At 33.3% G+C, this 24650-nt stretch overlaps 1 protein-coding gene across 3 annotated transcripts in view; it reads left to right on the forward strand.

Moving 5' to 3' along the window:
• The window catches only part of PKN2 (protein kinase N2), a 172180-nt gene that overhangs the window by 111436 nt on the left and 36094 nt on the right, over positions 1-24650 (forward strand). For 2 of the 3 annotated variants that reach the window (XM_032624491.1, XM_032624474.1), the window contains exons 16-22: positions 3244-3420; positions 7712-7774; positions 9020-9096; positions 11136-11278; positions 13438-13545; positions 13751-13831; positions 17110-17139. In XM_032624491.1, the coding sequence (XP_032480382.1) occupies positions 3244-3420; positions 7712-7774; positions 9020-9096; positions 11136-11278; positions 13438-13545; positions 13751-13831; positions 17110-17139 (679 nt within the window). Of the gene's footprint in view, positions 1-3243; positions 3421-7711; positions 7775-9019; positions 9097-11135; positions 11279-13437; positions 13546-13750; positions 13832-13918; positions 16494-17109; positions 17140-24650 lie in introns of those variants that run through there. The other variant, XM_032624482.1, reaches the window with a different exon arrangement.

Genomic DNA, 24650 nt, shown 5'->3' on the forward strand with positions numbered 1-24650 from the left:
TCAAAATAAGTGAACATCATAGAGATACAAAATTAAAGAAATAGAAAAAAAATATTTTCCTTGTGATGAGAACTCTTAAGATTTACTCTTTTAACAACTTTCATATATAACATACAGCAATGTTGACTTCATCATATTGTACATTATATCTCTAGTACTTATTTATCTTATAACTAGAAGTTTGTACCTTTTAACTGCCTTCATCCAATTTCCCCTCCCCTCACCCCATCTCTGGTAACCACAAATCTACATCTTTTTTAAGGAACACAAATTAGGTACTAACTTCAAAGTAATGTAATTCATGTACAAAGATCACGTTTTCCACCTACCATTAGTAGAACTTCTTTCTGAGTGCCACCTTCCCCCACTCCTGAGTCGGAATGTTAAATGTGTGTTACTGTTATGCCTCACTCAGCTTCCTTGTCTTACCAGTTCACATTTCAAAACAACAGAATAGACTTGGAAGTATATTTTTGTAGTTGCAGAACAAAAACACAGCTAGCCAGATTTTCTATGTATATCATATATACGTATATATGATTTAATCCTAAGATTAGCTTTATTAATGTTGTAATTTTCCACTGACCAAAATAACTATTTATATAGTTTTTAAGTTTCTATCATGTCTAATAATGTACTGAAGGAAGTACACCAAAAAATGTTAGAGTGGAACTAGTCACTTAGGGAGATAAAACATAAATACATTAGTTATATAAATAAAACAGATTAGATATGTTTGAGTTTAAGCTGAACAATATAGATAATCGCAGCTCATAACAGGGGGAACATCAAATGAAGGTGTGCTGGTGGATTTAGGTAAGGCCTTGTAAAGAAGATTGGATTTGTGCTGATCTTTGGCAGATGGAAGATATTTGGGAACATGGAGAGGAGAGAAATGACAAGATAGAGGAAAATGTTCTGGACAGAATGAAGTTTGAAGTTTTGAATAAGGTTGGATTGTTTCATGGACTTTTAAGGAGAATATACAATTTAGATTAGATTGGGAAAAGTTAGAGACTTACGGAGCAGCTTTCTGGTGTGCTGTATAATGCTTAAAATTAAAATTATTGTTCCTGTTGGGGTCTATAAAAATCCTTCCTCCTTTACCTAATAGTCCTGAGACATCTATCCAGCCCTCATCAATATTGTCAGTCCTCATCAAACAATTCTATGAATGGCATTAAAACCATTTTAAGAGGAATTCTGGTTAATCCTTTAGACCATTCATGTTCAACACAGGTCTAACCTTATACTTATCCAGCTGAGAATTAGTAATTCACCCATAGTGGATTAGTAATTCACCCATAAACCATACACAGTGAAGAGGCCACGTTTGCCATCTAGTTGAGCCCAAAACATCTTGCCAGTTTGTCTTATTTCACCTGAATATTTTATCCTCATTAGCCAAAATTTAGATTGACGTAGTAAATCAATTGTTTTAGAATCTGTCTTACAGATCTTGCCCAATTAGACATTGTTTTCCAATAAATTTAAATGGTGATAAAGTCAAAGCTATTAACTGTTCTTTCTAATCTTCTGTGAATTTATTTCTAATAGTGACAATTTGTAGTAACATTTAGAAACCTTGTAAATGTATGTAGACATAAGCCCAACGCTTTAGAAACAATTACAGTGGGGCTTTCTGTTTTGAGTATATGTAAAGTTGTAAACAGATTGTGTGAAATAAGAGGGTAAGAGTTCATCTAGAATGTGACCATATTAAATGGAGTTTAAACACTATTTCATAATAGCTGCATTTACTGTCAGTATTTAAAACTGAACAGGTGTTTTAGTTCATAATTCAGAATACAACTATATTAACAGAGCAATAAAAATTCCATGTTCCTTCTACACAACAGGTATACTCTTAAATGTTCATAGCAGTATAATCTGGATACCCAAACAAATGCTTTAATCTTTAAGTTAAACTTTTTAAAATTAACTCTGAAGAGATCCAAAAGAAAGGAGAATAGGTCTACCTCCTTCTAACATTAGAATTTTGCTTTGTTATTTTGAAATCAATAACCAAATACACACACACACACATCTAAGGAGTTCTTTAATTTTAAAAATGAAAGCATTATTAATGCTTTTCAACAAACATTAATGTCAATTTTTGATTCCAGTCTCAAAAACAAACAAAAATGCCCATTTTATATTAGAAACATAAATGTAATTTAATTGGTAATAAAATACATCTGTAGGTATATTTATTTTGATCAGGTGTTTAAAGTGTTAATTCCAAGTTGTATTTGAATAATATTTGACCTGGTTTTCTTCTGCTTTGAGGTGTTTTTTGTTGTTGTTGTTTAGATTTTGTTTTCTTTTTTTTTGTTTTTCCCCAGTTATACATACACATGTATCTATTCTTTCTCATATTGTTTTCCCATTTACGTTTTTACATAGTACTGAACAGAGTTGCTTGTGCTATACAGTAGGTCCTTGTTGGTTATCCATTTTAAATATAGCAGTGTGTACATGTCTGCTTTGAGTTTTAAGTCAGGTTGATTTACTAAATATTTTCAGGGGGAAGAAGAGTGGTATTTTTTGCTATTTAGGCAAAATTGTTTCAGAGTCAGTAAGTTTGACCACTGTTCTTTTAAGCAGCTTGTAAGAGTTCTTACAGGGAAACCTGTGATAGCTATAGATTTTATAGATAAATTGTATCATTCTCCAGGAGCTTCCTTGAAGTATGTTATAGAATTCTCCATGTAACCTCTTTATTTTCCAGTTAGCCTTCTAAATTAAAATTTTATGCAGTGTATCTTTACCTCTCAGCTTCATATATTATATGATAGAATATTTGGATACCATAGCTTGTGAATTATAAATATATACTGTCCTTGAAATTGCCTTGAGCAGAAAATTTGTATTTTAAAATTATGCTTTAGGTTGCTAAATCCTTTGACCAATTCCTGAAAATTTTTCACAATTCACTCCTAATTAAGCCTTTTTTATTAACTATTACCACTAGCCATATGTGTGCTACTCTGATACTATCAATGTGAACTTATGCTAATCATATTTAGTTTTCATTAATATATTTCTATTAAAGTTATATATATCAAGTAGCCCAAATTTTTCAAAGCATTTGTAGCAAAACTAGGACACATTTTATGGTTTTAAAGTTATAATGATTAAGAACTTTGCTCATTTTAGAGTTTACTAATTTTTAAAGAGTGTTATTTCCAACTAGAACTTTAAAAAAAAAACCCAGTGATTTTTAAATGTTTTCTCTTACAGCCTGATGTGTGAAAAAAGAATTTTTGAAACTGTGAATAGTGTAAGGCATCCCTTTTTGGTGAACCTTTTTGCATGTTTCCAAACCAAAGAGCATGTTTGCTTTGTAATGGAATATGCTGCCGGTGGGGACCTAATGATGCACATTCATACTGATGTCTTTTCTGAACCAAGAGCTGTGTGAGTATTTAGCATTTCTCTGAGTTTCTTCATGACTGATTTCTTTCTGGGAAGGAAAAACCTCTCTGAATTTTAGATTTATTTTTTTCCCTCATATGGAAAATAGATGAAGAAATAATAGAACTCCTTACTTACCTTTTTGCCATAAATAAATGTATCTATTTTTCTCTGTTGTTCATGTTGAAAATTTCATGGATTACCCTAAATCACAATTGATAATTTAGATATACAATTTAGGTTTATTTTAGTAAAATTTCTTTTTTTCCAGTATATTTTCTCCCTAGGGAATGCCATCTAGGACCATGGCTTTAAATATTAACTATACTCAAAGTACACTGTTAAGTGAAAAAAGAAAATGTAGAAGAGTTTGTATTGTATATTTGTATGAAATATTTGTATTTGCATTTTAAAGGGTAATTTAAAAGAGTATGTCTTAAGTGTTTGCTTGCATGTGCTTACAATACCTCTAAAGAATATAAAAGAAATTGGTATGCGTATCACCTCCAATGAAAGGCATGGAATCCAGATATGATACTTAATAAATAACTGGGTATACTGTTTAAAATATATATTTCACTGAATGCTTATCGGATGTCAGGTACTGTGTTAAATATTTTAATTTAACACTAAAACCCTTTTTGTAGTTTCTGATTTTGATATTATATGAAGGTTTTACTCACTCAGATGCAAAAGAATAAATAATAGCAAACATTTGTGATTAAACATAATTATATATATTCTTCCCCTGTTGTTATCACAGTTTTAAAGCTCTTAAGTGTTGGAGCTAGGATTAGAACCTAGGAAAATGCTCTTAATAGCTACACTGTATATGCAGGTGTTTACCAAATGTATATCTCCAGCCCTTACCTCTTACCTAAACTTCCAATTCCAATAACATTCAGCAGCCAACTTGACTCTTCCCTTTATATGACTAATAAGTATTTCTTGTTTAACATCTCAAAATGAACGCCTGATATTTCCCATTTTCCCCCACCTCACCCACCACTCCCCAGCCTGTTACTCTTCTAGGCTTCTCTCTTATTAAATGGCAATACCATCTACCAGTTGTTCAAGCCAAAACACAGGAGTCATTCTTGATTCTCTTTTTTCCTTACATGCAACATCCAAATTCTACCTCCAAAACGTAACCCAAATCATAAAAATCATAAACCAGTAGTAAAACTTTATTGAATTTATTATTGAATTTTTATCACTTGTCTGTATTCTGACAGCTGACATTTGTGTAACATTTTTACTTTCATTCCTTTATTTGATTCTCATAACCATCAGAAGTATAATACAGCAGATAGTAGTACTAGGGCATTAGTTCTGATGGGTAGTGAAGCTTTCAGAAAAGGAGGCAAAAGCCACAAAATAATAGAAGGCTACTAATAATTAATTCCCTGCATATTTAAAAATTAATATTTAAAAATTAAAAGCAGGGCATCTAGACTACGCCTAGCCTTGTGCTAACTGCCTTGGGAATTTGTTTTGTTATGCCTTTTCTTTAATAAATATAAAATCCTATTCTGCCTTAACAAACTTTTTATTTTTGCTGAGAGTACAAATTGTATAGTACCAATGAAACAATTAAGCCCAGTGAAATACAAGAATAAAACGCTTTATTGCAATACTTCATATCTAAAGTACCTCCCTCTAATCATTCAGATCTCACCTCAAATGTCATTTCTTTGGAGGTCTTTCCTCATTACTTTAATTAAAATACCACTGTATCACTAACGTCTAAATCAGGCCACACTCTATTCTATTTTATATTTTATATTCTCCATAGCACTTTATACCTGAAATCACCTTATTTATTTTTTACATTTTTATTGTCTGTCTCCCCTCACTAAAGGGGAGCAACAAGAACTATGTGTATTCTATGTACTAGTGGAACACCTAGAAGGGTGACTCACATATGCTAGGCAAACATTGTATTCTTATTGCTTGAGACGAAGGAATCGAAATTAATTTGAGTCCTAGCTTTGCTGTGTTCTGGCTATGTTGCTTTAGATAAATTAGTTACTCTTTCTGAGAGCTTCATTTTCTGCTTCTGTAAAATATTTATCTTAAAGGTTTGATTTGATGATACCCAGTATACCCAGTTATTTATTAAGTATCGTTAGGACAATCTGTTTACAAATAATGGAGCAAAAGAGAAATCAGGGTATTTTTATGATTGTTACAGTATTGTTTTGCCACCAAAATAAGTTTGCTTCAAAAAAACTACCTTAAGCAATTTTAGAATCACATTTGTTTTAATGGACTTCAGCTAAATCTTTTAAACTTATGATAAATAATTACATAAGATCTAATGTATAATCAAATATTTATAAATAGTTGCATTTAAAAAATCTCCAAATTATGGTTCCATTTTTGTAAAAATAAAGAAACACAAAACATATCTACATGTACACGTAAATGCATTCTAAAATTTGAAGGACATTCACCAAACTAACAAAAGTAGTTACCTTTATGGATAGTAGTGGCATCAGGGTGAAATGGAGATGGATGAATGAAAAATTGTGCTTTAGGGTAGGGGTATTATGTGTATTTTATAAAGGAAATATCCATGTGTTACTTGTAAAATTAAGAACTGATTCTCCTAAGTGTCTCCTTATAGGCTATTCTACACTGAAGACAGATCTGCATTTTTTAATTCATTCATTTATTTATTACCTACCTCCTTATTCAGTAAGGCTATTGTGTATCAAGCATTTTGCTAAGCATTTAGGCTAAACACTGAAAAAGACAAACATGGTCCGATCCCTCAAGAGTTAATATTCTAGCTAGGTTGAAGTTTTTCTAAGATCTAAACCTGTTTATCCATTTCTAGACCTCTTCACCTGTCCCAAGGCAATTTGAGGTCAATATGTCTAAAGGCAAACTCACTTTCCCCACAAAACTTTGGCTACTTCTGTATTTCTCCACCTATTCATTACAATAAAAAGGAAACCTTGAGAGTTATCTTCATCTTTTCCCTTTCCCTCATCCTTTATAGCTAATGAGACACCAAGTCCTATCATGCTCGTTTTAAAGTTTCTCTTGAATCCATCTCTTATTCTCTTTGTTGCCACTACATTAGAGGTACTCATGATCTTTCATCTGTACTATCATTTTAGCCTTATCTGTTCCTTTTCCCTCTGGATATCTACCTACTTCCACTCCACTTCATACTACTATCAAGAAAGTTCTCTAACATAAATCTGATTATTCTGCCCTGATTAAAATTGTTTGATTTGCTATCACTAAGAGAAGAATTTTCAGTACAGGCATACCTCATAGATATTGCAGGTTCAGTTCCATACTGAAACAAACATCATAATAAAACAAATATCATAATAAAGTGAGTCGTGAATTTTCTGGTTTCCTGGTGCATATAAAAGTTACATTTACACTATACTGTAGTCAATTAAGTGTTCGATAGCATTATGTCTAAAAAAAACCAATATACATACCTTAATTAAAAAATACTTTATTGTTAAAAAATGCCAACAATCATCTGATCCTTCAGCAAGTCGTAATCTTTTTGCAATAATGATGTCAGAAATCACAGATCACCATAACAAATATAATAATGATGAAAAACTTGAAATATTGAGAGAATTACCAAAATGTGACACAGAGACCTGAAGTGAGCAAATGCTGCTGGAAAAATGGAGCCCATAATGTTGCTCCATTCAGGGTTGCCAACCTTCAATTTGTAAGAAAACACAGTTGTCTGTGAAGCACAATAAAGTAAAAACACAGTAAAACAAGGTATGCCTGTGTTCATAATATGACATTCAAGGTCCTTCACAACTTGATCTCAGGCTATCTTTTCAGCTGCATCTCCCACTACTTCTTCCTTATCCTTTACTTCAGCCACAACAAACTCATTATGGTTATCAAACAGGTTATGCCTTTTACACGCCTATTCCTTTCCCTCTTAGGAGCATACCCTATATTTCCCATACAAAAGTTCTACCTTTCATACCATCCTGCCTTTATGATGGCATATTGTACTTTCTTCGAAGAACCAGATCAAATGTCTACCACAACGGCTTCAGTGACTCCACCAGGCAAAGTTAATGGCTTCCATTTTAGAGACTGCATTTTTCTTACTTTTAAATTTCACCCCTAATATTTAGCACATATCTTACTTATATGTCTGGCACATAGTAAGGACTAAATAAATACTTGTGAAATTAGTTAACTACAGAGTTCTGCTTTGAAGCATAAAAGTACAAACTGGGATTCATGAGTAGTGGAATTTATTAAACTTCTTTTGATTTAATTCTTAAAACAGATTTTATGCTGCATGTGTAGTTCTTGGGTTGCAGTATTTACATGAACACAAAATTGTTTATAGGTAAGTAAAGTTTTGATATTTTCTAATTGCTTATTTTGATATGAAGTAGAATTAAAGATAATTAAGAAGGATATTTTGTTTAAGGAGCTTCTTAATTTTCTCTTTTGTATGATAACTGATCACTAAGAAAGTTAAACTCCAATTTTGAAAGACATGGTTAACACAATAATTATATGATAAATTTCTTTGTTACTGGTCCTCTGCCCATTACCTAATTAGAATAGTCAAATTATAAGTTGACCTATGATAACACAATTTACCAACAATATTCATCCTGGTGAATACTTTATATTCAACTGATCCACTTGTGCCAGATTATAAAACATCACCTTGCTTCCTTCATTAAGCCTTGCTGTCAGCTAGACAGTGTACTTGGTGACATATCTGATTTATGTACTGACACAAACTCCTTACCAAATTGCAGACTAGTTAGAAGTAGTTCATAGCCCAGCAATTAGTCTGTGGTTAACACTTTGAATAACATTGCTCTAGATCAGACAAATTATGGGAAGGCCAGTAAGAATTAAAAGACTGTAAACATCAGTTTATTCAAACTTCTAACAATGTTTCCAAGATAATAGTTTCCTAATGGCCCTATTTAACTTAAAGAATAAAATATTTTCAACTTAATTTGTAATCATTTAATATGACTTAATAGCTTCCTCTTTATTTTGAATTATTCTCTTAGAAGGTTAAACCTGCTCCCTTATACCTTACTTATACTGTTTGTTTGATAATTCATTCTTATGGATGGCGTGTAGGCAAACTTCAAAGTTAGTCCAAGTCCGAGAGCTCCCTGATGGTCTGGTGCTTTGGATTTGGCTCTTTCACTGCAGTGACCCAGGTTCAGTCCCTTGTAGGGGAACTGAGATCCCCACAAGCTGCGTGACATGGCCATTAATTAATTAAAGAATTAATTAATTAAACTTGAGTTAAAGATCCATGAACTCCTTCTGAGCTTTAAAATATATATTTAAATAGATCAAACATTTCTCTTTTAGATACATTCTTCCTTTTCTGCATAACGGGGAAAATATTCAGAAATTATTTTTTGTAAAGTAATAAACTTGCCAAAAGGAAAAAAATGAACATTTGTAATATAGTATTTAAATCTCAAACCATAACTTGAAAAAATTCATTTTTAGTAAAGAGAAAGTACGGCTCCTATTAAAATGATATTTTTATTATATTATCTACTGATTTTATTGATTTTTTTTTCATTTTTCATTTTTTTATCCTGAACAGAGATTTGAAATTGGATAACTTATTGCTAGATACAGAGGGCTTTGTGAAAATTGCTGATTTTGGTCTTTGCAAAGAAGGTAATTGGGTATTTTAAAGTGCCTTTTCTAATAGATTACTATTCCTTTGTACTTTGGAAGTTTCCAAATTTGTCTATGGAGAGCAAAATGTATTTTTTAATTTATTAAAAATTAAACTTTAACTTATTCTTTATTGAGACTTATAGGTTGTTCATATAACCTAATTATCATATTATTAAGAATTTATTCTGTGAATATGAATAAGGTTAGGTTTTCAGAAATCATAGTATAAAAATAAGATTCTCTTTGTATGATTAATAATTCTCTCTACTCTAAGAAAGCATTGGTTAAGCACCAAATTTTTTGCTTTGCTGGGATTGTGCAGAGTAAATTATGCGTGCCTAAAAACTTCTCTCCTGCTTCTTAAAACTTTTAACATTTAAAATAGGAAAAATATATGCATATGCCTCAAGAATCTTTTATGTACCTATACGTGTGTGAGTACACACACAAACATATGTAAATAAATATGTAAACTGGGGAAATTTGAATCAAGAGGTAGCATAAGAAAATTATAAAGAGCATGGGCTTAGGCACCACACAGTCCTAAGTTTGAATCCTGGCGCTGCCACTTATTTGCCCTGTGTCTTTGGACAAGTTACTTTTAACCTCATTGAGTCTGTTTCCTCAGCTATAAAATAAATATCCTTCTTGTTTAGGAGTATTATGAGAATTAGAGATAAGTATGTGGCACAGTGTCTAACATATAGTAAATAGGTACACTTAATACACTGTACTGTAGCAAACATTGTCTGTCTCCCCCTCTACTCTGATAGCTTCCCGTTTGTTATTCAGCTTTCTTTCCATAGTATATAGTATAGTGCTTGGCACAGCTTAAGTATTCAGTGAATGCTTAATTAATAAGTAATTGGATGAATTAATGAATGAACTTTATAAATCTGTGTCCATCAGTTACCAACAACTGACCTCCTAATTATTGAATCTAATGAAAGTTTTTTTTCCTTTTTTGGACACTATTGACTTAAATGTTTTTGTTCCTCTAGAGTCTGGCCTTAGCCCATTGCTTTTCTCAGGTAGTTTTTAACTAGCAGCTATATTCTAATGATTTCCAAATCTATTATTTCCTTTCCTGACATATATAGTCAACTATCTACTAGACAGTTTTACTTGGTCAGCAGGTACCTCAAACACTGCACAAGCAAGTTTCTTTTCCTCCGTCTCGTTTGAAGTTGATGGTGCCACAATCCTCTCAATCTCCCAATTTGAAAATGTGGAATTATCCTGGACTCTCTCCTCTTCACTACTTTCTGCATCCCGTTAATCACCAAATTGTGCTGACATCTACCTCCTTAATATTTCTTAAGTTTTCATCTTCCCTCTACCTCTGCCAACCATCATCTTGTTTTGAAAAGACTACTTTAATAGCCTTTTAACTTTTCTGTCTCTGTTCTCTTTCTCCCTCAAATCAGTCTGCCATGTAATTGCTAAAATGCAAAAGGGGCACATATAAATACAAATCTGACCATGGTACGCCACTACTGAAAACCTTCAGTGGCAAAGATGTGATATACATTGCCCTTCCTGATCTGCCTACCTCCCTCTCCAGCCAGATCTCTTGCAGCTGTCTGCCTAGTACTTTCTATTGCAACAACAATAAACTGCTTACAGTCTTTGTCTGTCCACCACTATCACTCATCTCAGCTCTATTTGCTGACTAATGTCTGCTCATCCTTCACTCAACTCAGCTGTCACCTCTGCAGATAAGTTACCTGAGGCTCCTCTCCTCCTATCCCAACTAACAAGTCAGCTTTCATAGGATGATGTGTATAATGTGCTTTTAGCAGTTTAGAATACAATGAGACATTTTCTTCAATATGTAGAATGTATATTTGACTAATTTATTACTAAATTTTGAGAAACATATTTAGAAAACGAGTTAGCTAAAGTCTTTAATGTATTTTGAGTTTGATTACCATGCACAAATGTACACCTTTAATTTTGCTTCCTAAGGATATCTTCTAATTTTTTTGCCAGATTTTTTTCTGTGTTAACAAATATTTGAATTTTACCTTTTTCAGGAATGGGGTTTGGAGATAGGACAAGCACATTTTGTGGCACTCCTGAATTTCTTGCCCCAGAAGTATTAACAGAAACATCCTATACAAGGGCTGTAGATTGGTGGGGCCTTGGCGTACTTATATATGAAATGCTCGTTGGTGAGGTAAGCAGTATAAAATAGGTAAAAGGGAAACGTGATTGAAAGAACAAAGCATGTCACTTATAAAACCACTTAATATGTTTCCTGCATAAGTAGAACTTAAGCTTAATAAATATTTATATATATATTAGTAATTGCCTATGATCCTATATTACCTTCACCATCTTTTTTAGAGTTTTATATTATCTGTGGAATGTATACCAATGCTTCAGAAATAGTTTCTTATATTTCAGTGTTGCTCTGGTTATATTTTTAATCACACATAACTGATTATTTCATAAGAAATAGAAAGCAAGAAGACTGATAAAAGGAATGTACTCTGTACCTGTAAAGAAAGGTCAGCTATATATATTAGTCAAAAATAAATGTTACCTTCAAAAGCGATACAGTAGCATTGAAAAGATTAACATTTTTTCCTACTATTTTCTTTAGATTAACTTAAAATAAATTTCTGGGCATAACTTAGTTGTATGCAGAAATTGTTACCACTTAGAAAACAGTGAATTATATCTAATTAATAAAGCAGTAAGAAGAGACTAATTTATTTTGTTATAAGTTTTTGGAAATGATAAATTAGGGTGGAATTAAAAAAGAGTAAATATTTAGACAAGTAATAGAAAATTACTTAGATGGGTTTGATGATCTTGAGATGCAAGAAAAATTACCTTGCATTGGTTCATTGTTCTGCCGTTTCCCTAATGCCAATGACCAACCTTGAACATGCTAGGCATGAAAAAACTAGTAGCTGAATGATGAATGACTAAATTATTGAATGTCAGAAATTTCTAAAGTTTTGCTCTGTGATTGTCATTTAGTGACACTTATACCAAACAAGTAAATAAATGAATTTAGTTCATCCAATGACAGTACCTTTTGATATGTCAAATTGGAGTGGAAACTTGGAAAAGGAGGAAAAGAAATAGCAAATTAAAACGTTTACTGTGTGCTAGGCACTATTCTATGTGCTTTATAAGTATTAGCTCATTTAATTTTTCAGCAAACTTTAATGAGCTCAATAGTAGTCTTATGTTTATCTCCAGATGCATAAATAGAGACACAAAGAAGTTAATAGCTTGCTTAAAGTCACACAGCTCTCATATGGTGGAGCAGGGATTTTAACCTGTCTGTAAACCATTGTGGTTTGCTGCCTGCAGGATAGGGTACTTAATATACCCAAATTTATTTCTTTTCTTAAGACCATGGGTTCAGATCTGAATTTTTCACCTCTATTTAGAAAAGCATAAAGATGGAAAGATATATTTTATCCCTAATCCACAGTGGTCTTTATTTTCTGTGAGTGCCAGAAGTACTCATACTAGTTGTTTCTGTAAGCTCTGACATACTTGAACTTTTTTTTTAAATAGGTTTATTTTATTTATTTACTTATTGATTTTTGGCTGCGTTGGGTCTTCGTTGCTGCATGCAAGCTTTCTCTAGTTGCAATGAGCGGAGGCTGTTCTTCGTTGCAGTACATGGGCTTCTCACCACGGTCGCTTCTCTTGCTGTGGAGCGTGGGCTCTAGGGCGCAGGCTCGGTAGTTGTGACACACGGGCTCTAGAGCATACGCTGAATAGTTGTGGCGCATGGGCTTAGTTACTCCATGGCATGTGGGATCTTCCCGGACCAGGGCTCGAACCCGGGCTCAAACCTGTGTCCTCTGCAATGGCAGGTGATTCTTAACCACCAGGGAAGTCCCGGCAGTTACTGTACCACCAGGGAAGTCCCGGCAGTTACTTCTAAGTACAGTCATTATGCCTGCAGTCTCTAATTGTGTTTTGCCACCATTAATTTGCTGTTGACTGTGAAATTCAAACCACATCCATGTCTGATGTATTTCTACAAAGTCTGTGCTTCCCTCTGTAGTAACACGTATTATTGTATTTGCCTTACCCATTTCCTTCTGTCTTTCCACAAGAAGATTTCAATAAAAGTATATGGATATGGTGTATCCTCTGGTTAGTAGTTACCTATCTATTGTGTGTCTATTGTGATTTCTTGTAGTCCTTATTTGTTTGATGTTTTGGTGGGTCTGTTTTTTTGTTTTTCCTTTTTCTTATTTTCCTCACTATCTGGTTCTTGATTGTACTTCGGAACTTTGAATAGATGATGAGATTTTACTGTACTAAAACTCATTTTGACTGACTCAAGGATATTTCTTCTAGTCTCCCTTTCCTGGTGATGATGAAGAGGAGGTTTTTGACAGTATTGTAAATGATGAAGTAAGGTATCCAAGGTTCTTATCTACAGAAGCCATTTCAATAATGAGAAGGGTAAGAATTAATGATTTATAAAACTACTGAAATTTTTTAAAGAACATTTCCCAGTAGAATTTTAGAAGTTGTTTTTCAGTTATAGATGTTGCATGGTTTAGACAAACACATACCAAAAGAAACATCTAAAGCTTTGCAAGTTATGAGAATCCTTGTCAATGAGTCCCTGGTCTTATATTAACTTTCTTCCTTTATATTGTGTTAGTTATTAAGAAGAAATCCTGAGCGGCGCCTTGGAGCTGGTGAAAAAGATGCAGAGGATGTAAAAAAGCACCCATTTTTCCGAGTAAGTGTGAAAGTTTAAAATTTTTTATGAAACTGTAGCAATTAGGAGTAGGAAACTAAACTGGTCATTTTATATTTTGTAATCCAGCTAATTGATTGGAGTGCTCTGATGGACAAAAAAGTAAAGCCGCCGTTTGTACCTACAATTAGAGGGCGGGAAGATGTTAGTAATTTTGATGATGAATTTACCTCAGAAGCACCTATTCTGACTCCACCTCGAGAACCAAGGATACTTTCAGAAGAGGAGCAAGAAATGTTCAGAGATTTTGACTACATTGCTGATTGGTGTTAAGTTGCTACACAATGTGAAACCAAGCAGACTGACTCATAAGAAGACCTCCTAAAAATAGCAACCCTTCATTTGCTCTCTGTGCCAACAAAAGCTTCTGAGTTTTTTTTAAACATATGAAGATGTGTTTAAAAATACTATTCTAATACCTTCTTGAAAAGTGGCTTTTCAATGTATTTTCAATGTAAATCTGAACACTGGAAACAGTTTCATGGAGTTTAAGCTGAATGAACATCGGCCATGAAAATCTATCAGAAATGAATACTTTTGGATCAATAGTCTTATTTTTTAAGAAAAGAAGAAACAAAAAAAAACACTCTTCTACAGTCCCTAGCTTTGCTGTACTCCTGTCTTAAATGGAAGGAAAATTAATCAGTTAACTTCTTAGCTGTATTTTACAAAAAGAGGAAAAAAGGGCTTGGGATGCTATTACTATTCACACATAGTATGATTCTGTTTGAATAAGGCAAATGCTCTTATTTTTGTAAAGAAATTACTGTAATATCAAAAAAATTAGTTTGTGCACATTTGGGGGCTTTTTTTCTTTAACAGAATGAGTTGATGTATTATAAATTTTCTATATTTATTAGGAGAAAATTTTTATTGCCTTATCTTTTACCAACCGTGTAACAGAGCCTCATAGCTTTCCAGCAGAGCTACTTGCCAAACAATTATGTTTATTAAACCAACTATGCTGAAACAAACAGAAACAATTAAACATCTACATTTACTTAAAATTTTAAGAATGAGGACTTATGATCAGCCTGAACCAAGATACTGTTACCTGTATGCATTCCCAAAGTCTAGATACTCAGTATGTTCAGTCATACCTTTCTCCCAAATCAGTGAACTGATTACTCCTTTTTTTGATATTGTACATTTATCAACCTAGTTCATCTTGTTCTTGTGTCTACTGTAGAAGGGAACTATATCTTTGTTAAAACATAGGGATTATCATTGTATACATGCTGTGAACATGTATATGTGCAAGTTGTAATGTATTCTATGTCGTAGGTTTATTATTTAATTTCACCACTTCATCACTTTTGTACAGTGGCCAAGCAGACACCTCAGACTCCAGCATTTACGTTAAGTGCATTTGTACATTTTAGGCCACTGGATCCAGATTTTATATTGGCAGTTACTGAGGGCAAAAGCAATATTTTATAACAGAATGTATAAATATTTTTGATAAAACAGTCTATATTTTATAAAAATTATTATAACACTAAAGCTGTACCTCAAAAGTCTCAAAAATAATTTGATCAAATACTTTTTTACAACTCTTCAGAGGATCCATTTGTGGCTTTTTAATGCTCTTATAAGGGTAGGGAAGTCTTTCTGCAAGCCATGACTTTTCTACTTGCCTGGAGTTTTGGGTTTTTTTGTTTTGTTTTAATTGTTTTCCCTCCTAGTCTATGACTTTATTGTTTTTCCCTAGTTCAGTAATAACATCTTTGATTCTGTGCTTAGCATGTTAGGGCCATCATACCTCAGGAATAGCAAGTTGTTAACTAACCATACTGAGTTAACCATTTAATCACTATGATCTCATGTCTCAAAAGTTGTTCAAGTTTAAATCCTATGAGAAAAATGAAAGCACATTGATTTATAGAGAATTAAGCTTAAAACATTTATGAATATTTCAGCCTTGCCAGGATGTGTTGGCATGTTTTTGCTATACTCTGAGAACAGTTAAATTGTTCAGAGATAATTCCTGTTTCCTTACAAATTGATTACTACCCATGATCCTTTGGGGGAAAATCTTACAGGAAGAGGGAGCAGCAATATGTTGTTTAAAATTCTTTTAAAATGCCAGTTAACTTCCTTGGTGAAGGACAGTAGAGGATCTTAGCTTAATTGTCTGGTTTTAATGTAAACAGTGTTAATACAACATGAAAAAAAACACTAAATACTTTCGAGGTACAGTCTGCTCACCTTTTCTGGTTCTCAAATATGCATAGAAAGCAATGTCTAAAATAGGCGTTTAGCATTAAAAACTGACATAGCATTTTGTAACTACACAGTGTACAGAATTTTTTTTTAATTGAAGTCAATCACTAAAAAAATTAGAGGGCAGGGTATATTCACACAATTAAGCTGAAGAAAGCACTAATTTTTTCTGTAGTTTCAAAAATATATATATTTTAGTCAGATTTAAAATTTTTAAACTCTATAGAATGTAAATATATTTTGTTATTACTGTATGTGTAAGTGACTGCTCAAGCACTTTGTAAGGAAATTAAGATATTTTAGAATGGTACACTATGCATTCAAATTAAATGTGCCTTTATGTCATTTTAGGAAAAAGTGTTTTGCAGTCATAAATTACCACAAATGCACAAATTAAAGTTTATTAGATTGTAATTTGTAACTTTGTTTTTAAGTATTATTTCCTTTTGGAAACTTCCTGTTGGTCAGAATATGTATTAGCTTTCCTAGATTCAAGATCTCAAAGACTAGTTAACTTTAGTTAGCCTTCTTGCAGGTACTTTTTGTCCTAGGGAAGGGCAAAATCATTAAGAGTCAAACCAAATTGTCTACTTCACTGGTAACAGTGGGGAAATTTTGCATTCTGTTCCTGTAAGTTTAGTAGCATCTTTCATTCAGTGGTTACTTATGGGTTGTCTTCTGTGTGCTAGACACTAAGGATAGAAAGGTGATAAAAAAAAGGCACCAAAGTCTTCATAAATGAAGAATGGTAAACATTAATGCTAAAATGCAAGCACTAGTACTATATGTACTTTTCTCTTGTTTGAGAATAACTTATTTAATTTTAGAATCTGACCTTTCAGAAAATAGGTAAGTGAAAACAGAATACTAGCCATTTTATAGTCATCTTATTCAAAAATTACAAATGGAATATTTCAGAAATGTAAAAAGAACCCTGCTATCTCTGTGACACAGATTAAGGTCATAATGTAATCACCATTGTATGTTGACTAGGTGAAAGCTGCATTATAGATTCAAATCTAACAAAATTTTTACAGGTGCTGCTGATCTTCCCAAAGCAACTGAGGGTGAGTATGAGAAACCCAAAAGAACAAATGCCGGATCATAGTTTTAATATAGAATTCTTGTTTACCTTCTAGCTATCTTTTGAGATCTAGTGTTTCTCTGAGATATAAGCTTTATATGTATATACATATATAACTATATGTGTTTATAAATATATGTATGTAAATATATACATATATAAATAGAGGTAAGTTTGTAAAGTAACTTCTAAGTGTCAAAAATCTTGTGTAATTTCTTCTAGTATCTTGACTAAGTAGAAACTCTCAGACATCCAGTACGAAACATAATTTGAGTCATTGCTGGTCTCATTAAAGATAAGAGTGGTCTCTGGGGCTTCCCTGGTGGCGCAGTGGTTGAGAGTCCGCCTGCCGATGCAGGGGACACGGGTTCATGCCCCGGTCCGGGAGGATCCCACATGCCGCAGAGCGGCTGGGCCCGTGAGCCATGGCCGCTGGGCCTGTGCGTCCGGAGCCTGTGCTCCGCAACGGGAGAGGCCACAGCAGTGAGAGGCCCACGTACCGAAAAAAAAAAAAAAAAAAAAAAAAAAAGAGTGGTCTCTGGCAACCCCTCACCCCAAAGTAAGCAAACAAACTTGAGCATGAATCTGCACACACTAGGGCTTCAGCACCTAAGAGTTAGGGAATATCCAAGCACAAAAGTGAGAATACTCAGAGCTTGGGATGGAAGCTGAGTCCACAGATTAGGCCAGAGAAGTAGGAAGTTGGAGAGGATAAGAGCCAAAATGGCAGGGAGCTGACTTTGGAAATGCAGACACCCAGAAGAAGTGGAGTTGCCAAGGATGGATTTCTATAGCAATACCTTTATGAGGATAACACACCTTGGAATTGCAGTAGAACTTATATGTTCTGTGCTAAAATTCTCTTGAGGAGCTCAAGTTCTATTTTGCAGATCACTCTCCATCTACCAGTAGAATCAAATACTTTCTCAATGAAAGCTTTCCTGGATGGAAATATATAGGATTTCAACAGGTTAAGATCAAGTAATACACTATCACAGATCACCAAATACATGAGAGACAGCAAGTTATCTTGAATGAAGCCAATAAAAACAGTAAATATAGACAGCCCCTCCAAAAGATTGCAAATATTAGAATTCTCAGATACAAAATTTAAAATAACTATATAAAAAAGTTTATATACCTAAAATTTACCAGGATAAATATGTAAAATGAAATTTGAAAGGAATTAACAAACATTTTTAAAATCCAAAAATTAAAAAAAATATATAAATGGCCAAATTTTAAACTCAGTGGAAGCATTACAACAGATTACACAGGCAAAAAAAGAACTGGAGAACTGAAAGATACATCTGAAAAATAATCCCAAGTAAATCAAATAAAGAGATAAGGAAATGGAAGATACCAAAGGAAAGTTAAGAGATATGGAAGATGGAAGGGAGACACAATTGGAATAAATGGAAGAGAGGCAATATGTAAAGACATAATGGCTGCAAATTTCCCAGAGAAGAAAAATATTTAATAAGTACAATATTCTCCATACAGAATAAATATAAATTTATGCATAGAATCATTGTAGTGAAACTGCAGACCACAAAGACAACATTTTGAAAATACCCAGGGAGAAAGGAAAGACTAACAGCTAACTTTTCAATAACAATAATAGAAGCAGTGGAATATTGCCTTCAGAGCACTGGAAAATAAAATGTCAACCTGAAATTGTGTAGGGTGTAGACTTTTTTTAAGAATGAAATCAATTAAAATATTTTTTAAAGGAGGGTTTATGATCAAGGTCCTACTCTAAAGGAAGTGCTTCAAGAAGAAAGAAAATGATCCCCCAAGATGATCAAAGATACAAAAAAGGCTTGTGAGCAAATAAAATGGTAAACACTTAGGTAAATCTAAATAAACCAAATCCATACATAGAAGCCTTTTTTTTCTATGTTAAGTCAATAGAAATTCTGGACAACAGATGTAAGAAAATTGAGATAGAGAAGATCAGAGCTAAAGTATTCTATTGTGTTTTTGGGGTGTCTAGGTCTTCTTTGTTTTAACATGTTTATTGGAGTATAATTGCTTTACAAGGGTGTGTTAGTTTCTGCTGTATAACAAAGTGAATCAGCTATACATATACATATATCCCCATATCTCCTCCCTCTTGCGTCTCCCTCCCACCCTCCCTATCCCACCCCTCTAGGTGGTCACAAAACACCGAGCTGATCTCCCTGTGCTATGCAGCTGCTTCCCACTAGCTATCTAGTTTACATTTGGTAGTGTATATATGTCCATGCCACTCTCTCACTTTGTCAGGGAAGGGTAAGCTGGGTGTCAAGGTATTGATCAGTTAAATGTACAATCATAAAATGTCAAGGATATTCACTGAAAGAATATAGTGTGTATAAATTCCAAACCAAAGGTAACATGGTAGAAATCTAAATGTATAGCAATATAAATGGAGCAGACTCACTAGTTAAAACCAAGGTATAGATTTTTAAAAGGAAATCTGACTTTATAATGTTTACAAAAAGATAAATCTAAAACATATGTACGCAGAGAAGTTGAAAGTAAAAGTAGGAGGAAATACATATAATGCAAAAACCAATCAAACTAAAGCTATGGTAGCTCTATTTAATATCAAACAAAACTGATTTCAGACCCATCTTGAAAAAAATGTGTCACTTAGAGTGTTTCTACACAATGATAAAAGATTCAATTCACCAAAAAGACATAATAATTCCAAGCATATATGTATTTAATAAAATAGTCTCTAAATACATAAAGCAAAAATTCTTAGAGCTACTTTAAAAAACTAGCAAATATCCATGAGGGTGGAAGAATTCAACTCATTATTGGACAACAGACTTTCTAATCAGCAAAGATATAAAATGTTAGAAGAAAACAGTAAACTTGGTCCAGTGGACGTACATAGATTTCTGCCTCCAACAATTAAGGGATTCCACAGTTTTTTTCAAGTACATATGGAACATTTACAAAAATTGAGCCATAAAACAAATGGCAGAAAATTACAGAGTATAGTTATACCAATTATATTTTCTACCTGCTTAGAACAAAAAGATTACATATATGTGTATATAGGTGTGTGTGTATATAAAGTATTTGAGAAAAAAATTTACCCTTTCAATAATGGAGAAAATGAAATAATAGTAATCATTAAATACTTATAACTGAGTAATAGTACAAACATTGCATTACATACCAAAACTTGAGATGCAGCAAAAGTGGTTCTTCCAGGGAACTTTATAAACTAACTACTTATTAGAAAAAGGAAGGTTAAAAAATGGATCAAATTGTTCAGCTTAAAAAGATAGGAGAAAAAAAAAAAAAAGATAGGAGAAAAAAAAAAAAACACCAGTAACCAAAGTAAATAGTAAAAACAGTCAATATAATAGAAACAAAAGCCAAAATCTTGTTCCTTTAAAATGCTAACAAAGTAGACACAGCTCTGAAAAGATGAAATGAGAGAAGACATAAAAAATATTACCTATTATAAATGAAAATGCAAGTGCGAGAAAGATTTTTTAAAATTGAAACAAGGGCTTCCCTGGTGGCTCAGTGGTTGAGAATCTGCCTGCTAATGCAGGGGACGCGGGTTCGAGCCCTGGTCTGGGAGGATCCCACATGCTGCAGAGCAACTAGGCCCGTGAACCACAACTACTGAGCCTGCATGTCTGGAGCCTGTGCTCCACAACAGGAGAGGCGCGATAGTGAGAGGCCCGCGCACCATGATGAAGAGTGGCCCCTGCTTGCCACAACTAGAGAAAGCCCTCGCACAGAAACGAAGACGCAACACAGCAAAAATAATTAATTAAAATTGAAAGAAAATACTTCAACATAACACAAATAAATTTGAGAACTTAAAATAGTGGAGATAATCTTTGAAAACGATAAGAATACTAACCTAGAAAGAAATTAAAGACTGAATAATCCCATAACAATTAAAAAAATAAAAGCAGAAGTTAAAAGTCTTTCCACAAAGAAAACAGTGGGTCTGGATTGCTTTACAAGTGAATCCTTCCAAATTTCAAGGAAGAAATTATTTTAACCACATAGAAAGTTTTTGAGATAATGGGGAAAAGGTATATTTTCTAGCTCATTCTATGAAGTCAGTATAATCTAGATAACAAAATATACAAGAAGAGTATGTTACTAGCAAATTTCACTCATGAATATGGATATAAAAATACTAAACAAAATATTACCAAGTCAGATTCAGTGATGTATGCAAAAGACACTTTTCCATTAGCACATTTGGTTTATCCTGGTAATGTAAGGATGGCTTAATATTAGAAAATCTATAATTGTCATTTACCATAGTAATGGATTAAAGGAGAAAAAGTAATAGATTTAGAAAGAGCTGATCACATTCTTGCTTTAATGTGGGGGGGACAGAGCTGGTTAAACTGATAAGTGGTATCTATAGTAAAACAAAAAACAAAAGTAACTAAAATCAGTAGCATCATCCCATATATGAGGAAACATTCTCTTTAAAATTGGGGAATAGAACTAGGATACCTGTCATTACTACTTCTTTGCAACATTGAACTCCTTTAATATAAGGGTTAAAAGGAGGATATAAAATGGTTATTATTTGCAGATATGATTATCAACCTACAAAACTCAAAAGACTAAAATTTGCTAGCAATCATAGTTTATCCAAGATTCTGGTTATAAGATGAAGATTAAAAAGTCAGTGACATATCTGTGGACCATCACGAAATAATTAGAATACATAATATTTTTAAAACACAACTTTTACATAGCAACAAAACTAAGTTACCTAGAAATAAATTTAACAAAAGATGTGCAAGACTGCTTTTGTTTTGTTTTGCTTCTAATTCTTCACTGGGAGACATTAAAGACCTAAGTGAATGTAGAAATATCCCATCTTATGGTGTGATGTCAAGTGCTCCTCAAATTGCTCTGTAGATTTAATGCAACTCCAGTCAGAATCTCAACATTTTTTTATAGAACTTTACAAACCCATTCTAAGATTTATATAGAAGAGCAAAAGGGCAATAATAGTAAAGAACAGTTTAAGAAATTCCTGAAGAACAAAGAGAAGGAGAGGGAATTTGCCCTACCACATATCAAGAATTATGAAAATGTAGCAATTATTGTAGAATTGGTACATATTACAAATGGAGAAAGAGAGCCAAAGGATAGACCTACACATATATGAAACTGATATATAAAAGAAGCAATATGTTAATTTAGTGGAGAAAAAAGAAAATGTTCCATAGGTAGAGCTAGGAAAATTGTTTATCCATATGGAAAGGGAAAAAGAAACAATTTCTGTGTCACACCGTTATAAAAATTTCAAATGAAATGTCAAAAGTAAGACTTAAAACTTTGGAAATATATGTAGGAGAAGAAAGCACTAAAATATAAGGAAAATTCATAAATTCAACTAATAAAATTCAAATTTTCTGTTTATCAAAAGACATCATAAAGTAAAAAGGCAAGTCACAAACTGGAAGTAGATTTACTCCATCACATGTAGCAGAGAAAGAATGATAGCTAACATAAATTAAAAATTCCTGAAACTCAATAAGGAAAACAATGGAAAATTTCAAAAGATATGAACAGATATTTCACAGGGACAGTAAACATGCCCAGTCTCAACTGTAGTTAGAAACTACAAATTCCAGACCATACTCACATACAATTGCACACATTCAATTGGCAAAAATTTTAAATTCACACCATATCAAGTCATGGAGATGGAGTGGAACAATGAGATCTCATGTAAATTGCTGTGAGGAGTATATAGAAATACCCACTCTGGAAAAACAATTTGGTATTGTCTTGTAAAGCTGAACATGATACCCAGCAATTCCACTTGAGTACTGTATCCTGAAGAAACTTTTTACATATGCACCAAGAGTCATGAACAAGAATTTTCCTAGCATTATTTGTAAGCAAAAACTGGAAACAACCCAAATGCTCATCAGTGGAAGAGAACAGTTTAATAAAATATAGTATAATTACACCATGAAATATTACAGGGCAATGAAAATCAACTGCCCTTATAGTGAACAGTACAAAAGAGCAAAATGTGAGAAAGAAGCTAATTAAAGACTCTATATAGCCTGTTTTTTTTTTTTACATCTTTATTGAAGTATAATTGCTTTACAATGGTATGTTAGTTTCTGCTTTATAACAAAGTGAATCAGTTATACATATACATATGTTACCATATCTCTTCCCTCTTATGTCTCCCTCCCTCCCACCCTCCCTATCCCACCCCTCTAGGTGGTCACAAAGCACCGAGCTGATCTCCCTGTGCTATGCAGCTGCTTCCCACTAGCTATCTACCTTACGTTTGGTAGTGTATACATGTCCATGCCTCTCTCTCGCCTTGTCACAGCTTACCCTTCCTCCTCCCCATATCCTCAAGTCCATTCTCTAGTAGGTCTGTGTCTTTATTCCTGTCTTACCCCTAGGTTCTTCATGACATATTTTTTTCTTAAATTCCATATATATGTGTTAGCATACGGTATTTGTCTTTCTCTTTCTGACTTACTTCACTCTGTATGACAGACTCTAGGTCCATCCACCTCATTACAAATAGCTCAATTTCATTTCCTTTTATGGCTGAGTAATATTCCATTGTATATATGTGCCACATCTTCTTTATCTGTTCATCTGATACTGGACACTTAGGTTGTTTCCATCTCCTGGCTATTGTAAATAGAGCTGCAATGAACATTTTGGTACATGACTCTTTTTGAATTATGGTTTTCTCAGGGTATATGCCCAGTAGTGGGATTGCTGGGTCATATGGTAGTTCTATTTGTAGATTTTTAAGGAACCTCCATACTGTTCTCCATAGTGGCTGTACCAATTCACACTCCCACCAGCAGTGCAACAGTGTTTCCTTTTCTCCACACCCTCTCCAGCATTTTATTGTTTCTAGATTTTTTGATGATGGCCATTCTGACTGGTGTGAGATGATATCTCATTGTAGTTTTGCTTTGCATTTCTCTAATGATTAATGATGTTGAGCGTTCTTTCAAGTGTTTGTTGGCAGTCTGTATATCTTCTTTGGAGAATTGTCTCTGTAGATCTTCTGCCCATTTTTGGATTGGGTTTGTTTTTTTGTTATTGAGCTGCATGAGCTGCTTGTAAATTTTGGAGACTAATCCTTTGTCAGTTGCTTCATTTGCAAATATTTTCTCCCATTCTGAGGGTTGTCTTTTGGTCTTGTTTATGGTTTCCTTTGTTGTGCAAAAGCTTTGAAGTTTCATTAGGTCCCATTTGTTTATTTTTGTTTTTATTTCCATTTCTCTAGGAGGTGGGTCAAAAAGGATCTTGCTGTGATTTATGTCATAGAGTGTTCTGCCTATGTTTTCCTCTAAGAGTTTGATAGTTTCTGGCCTTACATTTAGGTCTTTAATCCATTTTGAGCTTATTTTTGTGTACCGAGTTAGGGAGTGATCTAATCTCATACTTTTACATGTATCTGTTTCCCAGCACCACTTATTGAAGAGGCTGTCCTTTCTCCACTGTACATTC

Source organism: Phocoena sinus, chromosome 1 (assembly GCF_008692025.1).
Source record: "Phocoena sinus isolate mPhoSin1 chromosome 1, mPhoSin1.pri, whole genome shotgun sequence".
In the NCBI taxonomy this organism is placed as follows: Eukaryota; Metazoa; Chordata; class Mammalia; order Artiodactyla; family Phocoenidae; genus Phocoena; species Phocoena sinus.